The following is a 13414-nucleotide window of genomic DNA, read 5'->3' on the forward strand; positions in this document are numbered from 1 at the left end:
ACTAAGTGACACATTAATTATTCAGTTTCTCAAATAAATGTTGATGCACATGATATAACCACTTTACAAACAGTTTGGCCATTCTTTTAAAAATTAGGCTTATACCTAACATATGATCCAACCATTGCACTCACAGTTGAGGTAAACAAACAAAAGTATGTGTCTATGTACCTGTACAGACATGTACACAAATGTCCATGCACCTGTACTTGGAATAGCAACACCTGTGAAGTTCACTGCTGTCAATAAAGTTACTGAAACAAAAGTTCATGCACATACTTGATATTCATCAGTATTTCTTTCTCAACTGTTTTCCGACTAAGTAGAGAGCCACTCTTCACTTTCACTCGATAGCAGACGTTATGAAAACTTAACACAGCTCCCTCAGTAAACATCTTCTGGTCTTTGGAGGTCATCCCGGGGAGGCCATCGGTGTTTGTTTGTGACATTGGGATAAAAACTTGGTCATTACTGGAAGACATCTGGAGAGCTTCTGCCTTTCTGTAGAGGGAAAAGCAACAGTAAGTTGACAGTTGAATAAATGAAGTTGTAAACAAAACAGTATGTTTAAAAGCAGTCCATTTTGATACAAACTTCCAGTTATGAAAGAAATAAGTCCTGGGGATGTAATTTGCAGCATGGTAAGTATAGTTAACAACACTGTATTATCTGTTTAAAAGAGGCTAAGAGATCCTTAAAGTTCTAAGCATAAGAAAAATACTTGTAACTGTGTGGAGATAAGACTTATTATGGCAAGCATTTCATAATATATACAATCTTTTTTTAAAAAAATTATGTTCATTGTTAAAAGTATTACAGTGGTACCTTGGTTTTCAAATATCTCCACTGATGAACAATTTGGTTTACGAATGCTGTAAACCCAGAACATGCCTTCGAAGTTGAGCATGCCACAGGGTTTCTGCTGAGTCCAACACTCTGAGGCTTAGCTGTCTGCTGTTGATTCCTTGGTTTTCAAATATTTCAGAACTCAAACAGTCTTCCGGAACAGAGTACATATGAAAACCGAGGTACCACTGTACAGATATCCCTCCTTTTTTCTCCCATTGATCTCCTCCACCCAGAATCAGCCCCCCCGCACTATTGTCTGTGTCCATGGGTTATGCATATATGCATACAAGTTCTTGGATTAATCTCTCCCCACCCATTCCCCCACCCCCGCCTTCCCACTGAGATCCCTCAATCTGTTCCATGCTTCTATGTCTCTGGACCTATTTTGTTCCTTGGTCTATTTTGTTTATTAGATTCTACATATGAATGAGAACATGTAAAATTGAATCAGGAAGAATCTGAAAACCCGAATAGGCCAATAACAACTGATGAAATAGAGGCAATAATAAAAAAACTCCCAGCAGACAAAAGCCCTGGTGGCTACACAGGGGAGCTTTCTAATCCTTCAGTTGTAGGATTAGATAGTTTACTAAAAATTTGTCTTGCTTTTTGAAGTAGGCCTGCAGTGCTATGAACTTCCCTCTTACAACTGCTTTCACTGTGTCCCACAGATTTGGGGTTGTTGTGTGATCTTTTTCATTTGTTTCCAGGAAGTTTTTGATTTCTTTCTTGATCTTACTGATAATCCATTCATTGTTTAATAGCATGCTATTTAGGCTCCAATGTTTTTAAGTGTTTTTACTGTAGCTGACTTCTAATTTCATGCCCTTGTGATCTGAGATGCTTGATATGATTTCAATCTTCTTGAACTTGTAGAGATTTGTTTTGTGTCCTAATATGTGGTCTATCTTTGAGAATGACCCATGTGCACTTGAGAGGAATGTCTATTCTGCAGCTTTGGGGTGAAATGTTCTGTAAATATCAATTAAACCCATCTGATCTAGTGTGCCATTTAGTCACTGTTTCTGTGTTGACTTTTTGTCTAGAAGATCTACCCAGTGAAGTCAGTGGGGTGTTAAAGTCCACGACTATGACTGTATTGCTGCTGATCTCTCCCTTAAAGTCCTTAAGGTTATTATTGATAGGTCCTTATCTATTTCCATTTTAATTCTTTATGCCTGTGTTTCTCTATTTCTTCTTATTATTACAGCAGTCCCTTTAACATTTCCTGCAGTGCTGATTTGGTGGTGATAAACTCCTTTAGCCTTTTTTTGCCTGGGAATCTGTTTATTTCACCATCTATTTTGAATGTTAGTCTTGCTAGGTAAAGTAGTCTTGGTTTCAGATCCTTGTTTTGCATTACCTTGAATGCTTCATGCCATTCTCTTCTGGCCTGTAGAGTTCCTGATCAGAAGTCAGCTGACAACCTTATGGGAGCTCCCTTATAGGTAACAGGTTGCTTTTCTTTTACTGCCTTTAAAATTCTTTGTCTTGAGTTTTTGGCATTTTAATTATGATGTGTCTGGGCATGGACCTCTTTGGATTCTTCTTGCTTGGGAGTCTTTTTCCTCCTGAACTTGTGGACTTTTTCCTTGGCCAGATTAGGGAAGTTTTCTGCCATTATTTCTTCAAACAGGTTCTCTAACCTTTGCTTACTTTTGACCTCCTCTGGCACTCCTATGATGCGAATACTGTTATGTCGCATGTTGTCCCACAGCTCCCTTAGACTGTCCTGTTTTCGAATTGTTTTTTCTTTTTGGATCTCTGATGGAGTGATTTTATTCTACCCTGTCTTCTGATTTATTGATCTGATCCTCAGCCTCCTCTAATCTGTTTATTCCTTCCAATGTATTCTTTATTTCTACTATGTCATTCTTCATTTCCTTCATAGTTTCCATATCTTTTTTCATGCTGTTGAACATCCTTACAATCAGTATTCTGAACTCTGTATCTGATAGATTGCTATCTCCATTTCATTTAGCTCTTTTTCTGGAGACTTCTCTTGTTCTTTCACTTGGGGCTTGTTTTTTGTCTCCCCATTTTGGCTGCCTATTTGGGTTTGTTTCTATGTATTAGATAGGCCTGCCTGAACTCTCAGTCTTTTGCATGGTCTCTGGTGCAGGCCAGTATCAGATGCTGTTTGTGACTGGCCTTGAGTACCCTGTTTGGAGCTATCAACAACCCATGGTTCCAGGACCCCTCTGTTGGGTCTGGGTGCGTTTGGACAGAACCGAGATGCACACCAAAGTTGGCTTTTCCAAGGCTGGTGTCCAGAAGCAGATCAGGCAAAGGTTCAAAGTACTCTGAAGTCTGCCTTTGCCTGAAGACTGATTAATCTGATTCTCTTAATGAGCCTCAGGCTGTAGAAACTCCACATGGTAGGGCAAGAGGCTTTCCACCAGGGTGGGGCAATTGCTTCCTCCTCAGGCACAGCTGCTTGGAAGGTAAATGTCTGCCTCTGCTGTATGGGGGAATGACTTGGTACAGGAATCCAGAGGGGTGCCCTCTAAACTCTATCTCCAGAGCCCACAACCGTAGATTCTCCTTACACATCTGCAGTCCACTCTGCTCTCCCCTTGCTGGAGCACAAGGTATGTGGCTGCACACAAAACTTTGTGCATTGGCTCTATAAGAGGGTGCCTGCATTTCCAGCTGTTTGTTCCTGGCAGATAGAAACCCCACTGCTTTTCACAGCCAGATATTATATGGGTACCTTTCTCAGTTTTGGTGTTCTTGGCTGGGAAGCCCAGCCTGGAGTTTAGGCCCCAGAGTCCTTAGTGGGAACTCCCTGTGGGAGCCAGCCAATCCCCTCGCGCCTCCACACTTCCTACTAGTCTCTATGCAGTCTCCACTTTTCCTCCTTGGTTATGAGAGTGCTCTCCAGCTCATCTTCAGTTGCAGTTGATTATTCAGGATGGTTTTTCTCTATTTTAGTTGTAATTCCAGTTTGGTCGCGGGGGAGTGTCAGTGTAGTTTCCACTCACTCCACCATCATCTTTAATCTCCTCCAATTATTAATCATTATGTTGTACTCCTGAAACTGTTATATGTCACTTATATCTTAATATAAAAAGAGTAAAAAGAATAGAGATCTAAATGTTAAAAAAAGAATGTAAAATACCTCATTAATCATTTTTATATTAATTACATGTTTTGTTAAAAATATTTTGGATTTATTAGGTTCAATAAGATGTATTAACATTTTTGTAAAAGTCCATTATCTAGCTGCACATGGTGGGGTTTGCTCGGTTCTTAACACTTCTTATTGCACTTGGATAAAACACTTCCTGTGAAGCAGAGATGAAAGTAGATAAAATCCAGGCAAGGACAAAAAGTTAAACACAGATCCCACTGACACCTCACAGTCCTTTGATATCTTTTTTTTTTTCACTATAAGTTATTTTTAACATACAGGGTTTATAATGTGAGGGCCAGAGCTTTCTCCCAGGCTCAAATTTATAAATTCTCAATTGGCTTGTGAGGCCAGTAGGAATACTTTTTTGTCTAATTTGGATTCTGGGAAGACTTCATTTAAATCCTCAATGGACATCTGATCAAATGGAATTCTGTTCTTCATTTCCTCCAGCTCTTTCTCATATTGCTCAATCCTGGTCTTTGAAAGAGACAAAAAGCACAACTTTTCACATCTTCTTTTTATTCAGCATCCACCAGAGCACTATATTTATCCTCTGGCACAGGAATCTTCAGGGCATTAAACTTATTTTCAAAGTCATCTACCAAGCCAGCCTTCGCTACATTGGCCTTGTAGTAAGCCCAGTCGATAGCAAGGGGATTCTCAGGAAGAGTAGCCAACCTGGAGATAACGTTCTCATTCCAGGATTTTAGGGAGTTAGAAATGGCCTTCTGGTTTGGGGGTGTGAATCTCTCCAACAACTACCCATTCAAAGGCTTTTAGAGCAAGTTTTCACCCAGTCATCCTGAGATCCTTCACCGAGCCCAGCAGCCCACAGTTCTTTGGTATCTTAAGTTGGCTGCCCTCAGATATTGCCTCCTGGTTTAGACCTATTTTCCAAATTAAACTTAACATTTTGTTTATTATAGGCATTTCTGCTGTTATAAAACTTTGCTTGTTTTGCATAGCTCGATGTTATAAAGACACCACTGAGATAACGATGCTACCCATTTTGAAATGATTGCCAAGAGTTATGAGACTTCATATGAGAAACCTGAAGAAACAACAGAAGATGTTTGCCCTTAAAGGGACATGACGAGAAAGTCTTCCTCTATCACTGTATCAATTATTGCACCTATACCTGTGCTACTCTATTCTGCAGCCACCAGCCACATGTGCCTGTTGAGCACTTGAGATGTGGACAGCCCTAAGTAAGATGTGCAGTGCATATAGGATAAACTCCAGATTTTGAAGACTTAGCATGAATAAAAGGTAAAATATTTCATTAATAATTTTATATTAATTATACATTGAAATTATACCTTGAATATATTGTTTATATGAAAAGATAGATATAGGCAGAATTTAATAGTTTCCAAACAATACTAGGCTATATGATCTCATTTGATCCTCACATCCTGTGTTGAGTCATTCCATTTTACTGAACAACTATGAGATCAGATCCTAGGTCTTTAGACTTTTACTGAGTGATGATTCCACTAGCTGAACGCTTGTGTAGTAAGATCGCTTGAATAGTATTTATTAATTATAAGATAATTCCCAGTGACGGGTCAGATAAGAATATACTAAGTGTTCTCAGCACACCTAACACTCTTCTACTAGTCTGGCACTTTCAACTGACCCATACTCTACTTCTTAGCTCCTTAAAAAAAAATATAGATCCCTCCCATCCAAACTTATGTTTTCTGGTCCCATGAAGGAATTATGATGCAGAGAGATGAAGTGACTTTATCAAAGGTAGAAAATGAGGAATGACACAGCTTATCAGACCCAAGTGAGGTCTGGGCCTCCCCACTCCTTATCAACTCATGCATTCTTCTCTTGCATTCTCCTCTTGTCCCTGCATGACTTCACAATGTGCTGCTGTATGAACATGTAAGAGATGTACAAAACAAGTTACCAGGCTAGATTTAAAAAGAGAAAGCCAAAAGGAACTTTAATTAAGTGCAATATGGTCTTTTTGTGGCAGCTCTGAGTGACCCTGTGAACTCTTAGACTCCTCTTCTATAAATAGGAGACTAAAATATTTCCCTGAAAGACTTAGTGTGAGCACAAAATGACAATGGATGTAAAAAACACCGGGATACAGTAAGCACTCAGCTGACCTCTTTGTCCCCCTTCTAAATGGCCTCTTTCTTTTATTTTTCTGAGGACCTATTGATCTTAAGGCATTCCAAACTAATACGAGACAGTTAAGAAAAAGGGGTAAAATGTATGCTTTACCCTTCTTCCTCTCTAAGTATCCTATTGTCCCTCTTTTCTATTCCTTCTCTCCTTGATCCTGGGGTCAGGGTCAGGCCAGGGTCGGGCTGTGCAGGACAGGAAGCGGAGAGGCATACCTCTGCGGTGTCTAAAGTTTGGGTGTCTCTCAGCACACTCTCCTCTTTCCCTGTAAGATACTCACCTCAAGTGGCTTCAGAGGGAAATCCTAGGGCTTGTGGCTTTCTAGAGACTTCCATTTTTACCCTTCCAGATAACAACTTAATGCTAGTGAAAAGACAGCTACCTAATGCTGCCTAAGAACTAGCCAAAGGGATTGGGCTAATGATCAGTGTGAAAGTTCAGACCAAGTCACATCAAGATGTGCCTCTGTCCCACCAAGATTGTTTTGAGCTAAAGGAAACTTTAGCATTGGGCTGAAGAGAAATTTCTCCCCTCCATTAACTACCTACAAGAATTTGACCTGGCTGGGTAGCTCAGATGGTTAGAGTGTTATCCCAATACACCAAGGCTGTGGGTTCCATCCCTGGTCAGGGCACATACAAAAATCAACCACTGAATACATAAATAAGTGGAACAAATAGATGTTTCTTTCTTCCTTCCTCTCTCTCTTAAATCCGCCAATCTTTCTTTTGTTTGTTTTTTAAATAAAAGGATTTTGAATCAGGGGCTTTGCCCATGCTGAATAAGAGATTATTAGAGATAACCCCTTTTAATCTGTCTATAGGGCAGGACAAACTTCTATTTACTAAACATCTGCTCTCCCTGCAATGACCCTCTGAAGCCCACAAGGTATCGTACTTCTAGGGATCTAGCTCAGAAAGTCTTATATACCCATGTTACCTTCCTGTCTCTGAACTTCTCCTGCATGTGGGATCTCTGACTCTCTAGTGTATATGAGGTTCCCACACATATGTATTAACCGGTTATTTTTTCTTGCTAATCTGTCTCAGGTCCATTTGATTATTAGACTAGCTGAAAGAACCTTGAGGGTAAAGAAAAGTTTATTCCTCACCCACATCAGAAAAGTGCAAGAAACCCTGTTTAAAGGGGTTTCTACTTTGCTAAGATTTTATTCTACCTTCTCGCTGAAAACATAACTTCTTCAATGAAATCGACAGGGGCAGCAATTCTGCTTTACACACACCTATCCACCCCCAGTTTAAACTACTAACTTTCAATGTTACAATTCTCTGAATATTTTATCTATCTCTATAAATAAGCTGTGTGACCCAAAAATTATATATCCACTTTCTAACAGTTTCTCAGTGAAAAACTATGGGGTGGGGGAGACAATCAAGAGAAGGAAGAGTTACTGCTAATGAATTTTTAAAGAGGAAGATGATGGAAATGTGCTGGTTGCACAAATTCTGTACTTTAAATGGGAGAGTCATATCGTCAATAAACATCCCATGAAACTGTTATTAAAAAACTAAGAGGGCAAAGTCATCCAGACACATTATCAATTATTGAATCACACCTTGGAGTAAACTGGGAACTATTTCTTAAAGGATATCCTTTGACTTCCTGTAGACCTATATATACATCCTATATCCATTAACTTTTACTAAAAGTTCTCAACCATAACCCCAATAAGCAACACAGAATAAACCTCCCCACTTGATATCTTTCAACTGTTGCCAAACTTCTATCAAAAACTCTTGACAGAGAGAAATACAGAGTATTTGAAACACATGAGGTCCACCTATCCCTCTAGAAAATCTAGATTTATCCCCAAAGCAGCCCCAAACTATCAAACAGCAGCGTGTGTGAGCACAGGGTCTTAACATCCAACAGGTGTTTTTCATAGCACATAGAGTAAGGAAAATTACAAATACAAGCAGTCCTAGAAAACACACCATTGCATGTACTATCAGATGGGCACGCAGGATGCTCTCCCACTGCCATGGTTCAGTCTCCTCTACATCCTTCTGTGACACAAGACATTCCCTCAGAAGTAAGTGCCAGAGAAAGTTTCTCTAAGGACCTGGTATGTTTCTCCCATTTATCCTCACTGAATTGTATGACCGACAGCCTCCAGGATGCAACTTAATTTGCATAGGGACCTTCAGTCTGTCCATGTCCATTGGAATGTGCCTCCCCACAGTAACTCTCGGTTATATTTTATTTTTTGTTTGTAACATGTATGCTTGCCTCAAATGCTTCATGTATGCTTAATGCATAAATGCAGAAATAGATTTTGTGTGTAAGTGTATTTTAATACCATCTTGATACAAAAGAACCTGTTGCCTAAGGGAGCTCTTGCTGAATGCGCAGGGTGACCAATAAACATTCGTTACTATGAATCTACTTTATTTTCTCAAAGTAGAATGAGTTTTTATATGAATGTTCTTAGCCAAGAAAATGAAACTAGGCAACATTACAGGTATTTTAACTGTTTGCTAGATTTGCAACCTAATATTTTTGGTCTTCTCTTTTTCTGTTTGATTCTAATTTCTTCAGTATCATTTTTAATCAGTATTGTAATAAACTAGTTAACTCTTTGAAGTTAATCATTAAACTACCCACAGAAAAATTACACAAGGGAGCTCAATAACCCTAGCAAATCATCCAAGTTCTGATCAAACTCTGGAGATGACAACACAAGGGGATATATTGGTTAATCCCTTTTAAAGTACTAATATTAACAACTTTTTCTCCCACCTTGTAATAACTTCCATGCTCAATAAATTTTTATCTATCCTATATGGACTCTAATGTCACACATTTGGGAAACGGCAACAGTTTTACCAACTGGCCCTTAACACACACTACCACACACAGATTCTGTTGCACCAACACATCATCTTCCGAAAAATCGGTCTGAATTTTCAGTTTGCATTTCATCTTCACTTTCAAATGAAACTGGGGGAAGGAGGGCTAACTAAAACCTAGTCATCTCAACTGAACAGTTTTCTATTTCCTACCAAATGTACTCCCAACACCCATCGACCTTCCAAGCCACAGGCGTCCCAAAGGGCAGTCACCACTCACTCAGCAGGTCAAGGGCTCGGGTCTCAGGTCCATGTGGTCGGCGGCAGACACTAAAATCAGCCCTATGAGCGCGGAGGTGAGTCCGCCAGCCCTTCCCCACCTACCTAAGGAAGCAGGTCCTACTTCACAAGGACCGCGAGCATTTGTACTGTGCTTTCCGACGTGAAGAAGCTTCTCCAAATCTCCCGGCTCCTTTGCAGGGGCCTCCTTCCTGCGTCTCCCAGTCTCTGGCGGACCAATGGTCCTGGGTTCCCTCTTCCCTCCCGTGCGCTGGTGACTTAGTCTGTGAGGATGGACTCAGGACACCGCCCAGGGCGGAACAGCCCAGCGGCAGGCGACCTTCCGGGACGGGCGCGCACAGCCCCGCGGGCAGCCCACCGCCGCACCGCGCGCTCCCCGCGGGCCCAGCGCTCACGGGCCTGCGGAACAGCTGGGAAGGTGCGGGTCTGGGGTCGCAGTCGGGGTCAGAAACGATGGGCAGCGGCCCGCGATCGGGGCGGCCAGGAGCAGAGCGCAGAGGCCCGACGCGGCTTCCTAACGCGTGCTCGGGGCTGAGGGCGGAGGGGGGCGGCCCAGCCGGGGGCGGCCCCGCCCCGCGTCCCTGCGCCGGGGGCAGCGCGCGGGAAGGGGGGAGGCGTGGCGCCCCTGCCCGGCCGCGATAAGCTCCGGCCCGAGCCTGCGCCCGGGTAGAGCAGTTACGCGCTGGATCCGTCGCTGCTCGCCCGTGGGCCCGTGTCACCGGCACAGCTGTTCCCAGGGACAAACCGAAAGCTCTGTGTCCAGGGCTCGTTAGAAATGGACAATTGGCAACAAGCCCTGGTAATCGCAGGACCCACCCCAGCTCATCAGTACTTCCTCTGGCCTGGATGGATTTGGTCACCGCGGGTGGCCCCCGCGCCTGAACACCAGGGGGCGCTCACGCCAAGGCTTTTTTCAGTTTCACACATAGCGACCCAGAGCTAGCGGCGGTCTATTGCTTCTGAAAAATTAGGTTCCTGCGCTCCAGGGCCAATAAAATCAGGGGCTAAATCTACCCGCTGGGTGAGGGGTGGGGGTGAGGGCGGCGGAATGGAGACAAACCTTTTGAATGAAAAATACTGGGAATAGTTTAAATGCATTCTTCACAGGCCTGTAATAAACACTTCTTTGCAAGACATTGATCGTTTGGAAAAGCTGGAAAGCGATTTGCAGATTGAGGAAAAGGGTCGGCTATCAGGCTTTATGAGTGTGTATGGCTGTGCCAAAATCCACCTGCTACATCTCCTCAGAAATTAGTATTTGCCTCTAGATAGTTTTTGGTTTGCATTTACAAACAAAAATCGTAACATCAGTTAACCTGTTTAAAGCAACACAAGGAATTACTGTCTATTCTTTACCCCATGCAAGAAACTTTTAGGCAGGAGGCCTAGATAAGAAAATGGGCCCGGCTGGCGTGGCTCAGTGGCTGAGTGCCCACCCATGAACCAGGAGATCAAGGTTGGATTTGGTGGTGGGTAAGAGCACATGCAGGGTGCAATTCACAATAGCTAAGATCTGGAAACAGCCCAAGTGCCCATCAGTAGATGAGTGAGTAAAAAAAACTGTGGGACATTAACATCATAAAATACTAGGAAGGATCTTGTACCCTTTGGGACAGTATGGATGGACCTGGAGAATATTATGCTAAGTGAAATAAGCCAGGCAGAGAAAGACAAACATCACATGATCTCACTTACATGTAGAATCTAAAGAACTTAACAAACTGATGAACAGAATAGATTCAATGACGTGGAAGCATAGATGAGACTGACGAATGTCAGAAGGATGGAGGAGGGCGGGTGGGTGGAGAGGGAGAGAGTAACCAAAGAATTTATATGCATATATGCACAACCCAAGGACACAGACCATGGTGGGGAGAGGGACTGGGGAGGGGGAAGGGATGGGGTGGAACGGGTCATTGGGGAGAAAAAGGGGCATCTGTAATATTTTAAACAAAAATTTAAAAAAAGAAAAAATTTGAAAGAAAAAAAAGAGCACATGCACCGGTGCGGGGCTTTGGGCTCCATCCCCACCAGGGGGCATGCAGGAGGCAGACAATCAATGACACTCTCATCATTGATCTTTCTCCCTCTCCCTTAGTCTCTCTGAAATCAACCAAAAAGAAAAAAGAAAATGGATTACATATAATTTTTTTAGAATGTTAAAAATACCATACTGTAAACTTTTAAAGGACTTAAAAGTATATAGCTATTAACTTGCTTACTGGTCATGAGATAACTGTGTCTGCCCTTCACTGCTCAGCAGTTATTTCAGCAGTCCCTAGTTTTCCTCTTCCTTATGTGTGCCAAATAAAGATTCCCCATTCAGATTATCAGGAAAATTATAAGAGCATGTTTTACAAAAAACAGCAGTAAAAAAAAATCCCACTAGTGCCTGTAAAGTATGTTCTTCTAAGGCAAAGTGTAGTAAACATGATATGTATGTAAAACTTGGTTAGTGCCATTGCATGTAGATACATGTTATACAATATATCACACTCAAAAAAATATTTTAAAAAATAAGATATTTAAAAATATTTATATGCAATATGTTTAATTTTGACATATGGTAATATAAATATAAGATATGACAAAATAACATGTATTTAAGTTTATTCAGATGCTTTCATTTAGTTCTGGCTCAAAATAGCCTGCCAGCAAGGTGTTAAGTGCCCAAAAACTTGGGTGGAACTGTTTGTTTGGGGGGTTTTTTTGGATTAAATTTCTGAGTCAGTTTAAAGACCCTTAAAAACCCACATACAAATACATTTGTCATTTTAAGCCAACGTTGGGAAAAATTCTTCAGAGCAGGCTCTTTTTTTTTTTTTTTTTAAATATATATCTTTATTGATTTCAGAGAGAGGAAAGGAGAGGAAGAGAGAGAGAGAAACATCAATGATGAGAGAGTCATTGATTGAGCCCACAACCCAGGCATGTGCCCTGACCGGGAATCGAACCCTGATCGCCTGGATCCCAGGTCGACGCTCAACCGCTGAGCCATGCCCGGCCGGGCAGAGCAGGCTCTTAATAACTTTGAAAAATTGAAAAACACCCTCTAACAAATAAAATGTATTGATATCAATAGAGGTGAAAAAAATTCAAGCAAATTCTAAAAGCAATTCCAAGAGGTGACTTATAAAACAAAGGCCATAACAAGAGACAAAGAAGGTCACTACATAATACTAAAATGATCAGTCCAACAAGAAGACATAACCCTTGTAAACATATGCATACCCAACATAGGAGCATCTGAATATATTTCTAAATTTTTGGTGGACTTCAAGGGAGAGATCGATAGCAATACAGTCATAGTAAGAGATTTTAACACCTCACTAATATCACTAGGTAGATCTTCCAGACACAAAATCAATAAGGAAACAACAACCTGAAACGACACACTAGATCAGATGGATATAATTGACATTTACAGAACATTTCATCCAAAAGCTGCAGAATATACATTCCTTTCAAGTGCATATGGAACATTCTCAAAGATAGACCACATGTTAGGACACAAATTAAGTCCTAACAAATTCAATAAGATTGAAATCATATCAAGCATCTTCTTGGATCACAATGGTGTGAAACTAGAAATCAACCACAATTAAAAAACTCAAAAACATTCAAACACATGGAGACTAAATAGCATGTTATTAAAAAATAAATGGATTACCAATAAACTAATATTTTTCCTTCTACTTTATAGAACTCATGTTTTTACTTATACTTTTCAAAACGTTCCTTACCTTAAACATGGCTAAGATGGTTCAATCTATGTACATGTTTCTTAACATAATAATCAAAAGCAGAATTATATAAAAAGATAATTGTAATAAAAAGGGAGGATACATATGATAGGATATATTTAAATTTCTATTCATTTTAAAAGTAAGTACTATTAATATCTTTGGCTATTTTGTCTTTTAAGTATATTTTGTGTGTAAGGTATAGATATATATTTCTCTACATATCACATGCATACATATATGAAATATATATCCCAGCTCTCTGTGTAATATATTTCTCATTGCGTGAGGAACAGTATTAACAAAAAGCTGTGGGTATGCCAGAGTTATGTAAAAAGAAGGAATTGTACCAAGAACAGAAAAAAACTGATTAACCTTGATGGTTACATAATAATCGGGTAAAAGAGAGTAATAATGTGTTTTTTAAAATGATG

At 40.7% G+C, this 13414-nt stretch overlaps 1 protein-coding gene and 1 pseudogene across 2 annotated transcripts in view; both read right to left on the reverse strand.

Annotated features, from left to right (window-relative positions):
- The window catches only part of LOC308560607 (broad substrate specificity ATP-binding cassette transporter ABCG2), a 49161-nt gene extending 39370 nt beyond the window's left edge, over positions 1–9791 (reverse strand). Inside the window, exons 1-2 of the mRNA XM_081144652.1 lie at positions 9322–9791; positions 280–501 (exon numbers count right to left, since the gene is read on the reverse strand). Coding sequence (XP_081000778.1) covers positions 280–482 — 203 coding nt within the window. The 5' untranslated portion in view covers positions 483–501; positions 9322–9791. The remainder of the gene's footprint in view (positions 1–279; positions 502–9321) is intronic.
- Positions 4306–4774, reverse strand: LOC308564574 (ATP synthase subunit d, mitochondrial pseudogene; annotated as a pseudogene). The gene has a single exon. The product of its transcript is annotated as an ATP synthase subunit d, mitochondrial pseudogene (transcript).
- Positions 9792–13414: the final 3623 nt, after the last annotated feature.

The sequence above is a fragment of the Miniopterus schreibersii genome (genome assembly GCF_964146895.1).
Source record: "Miniopterus schreibersii genome assembly, chromosome: 1".
In the NCBI taxonomy this organism is placed as follows: Eukaryota; Metazoa; Chordata; class Mammalia; order Chiroptera; family Miniopteridae; genus Miniopterus; species Miniopterus schreibersii.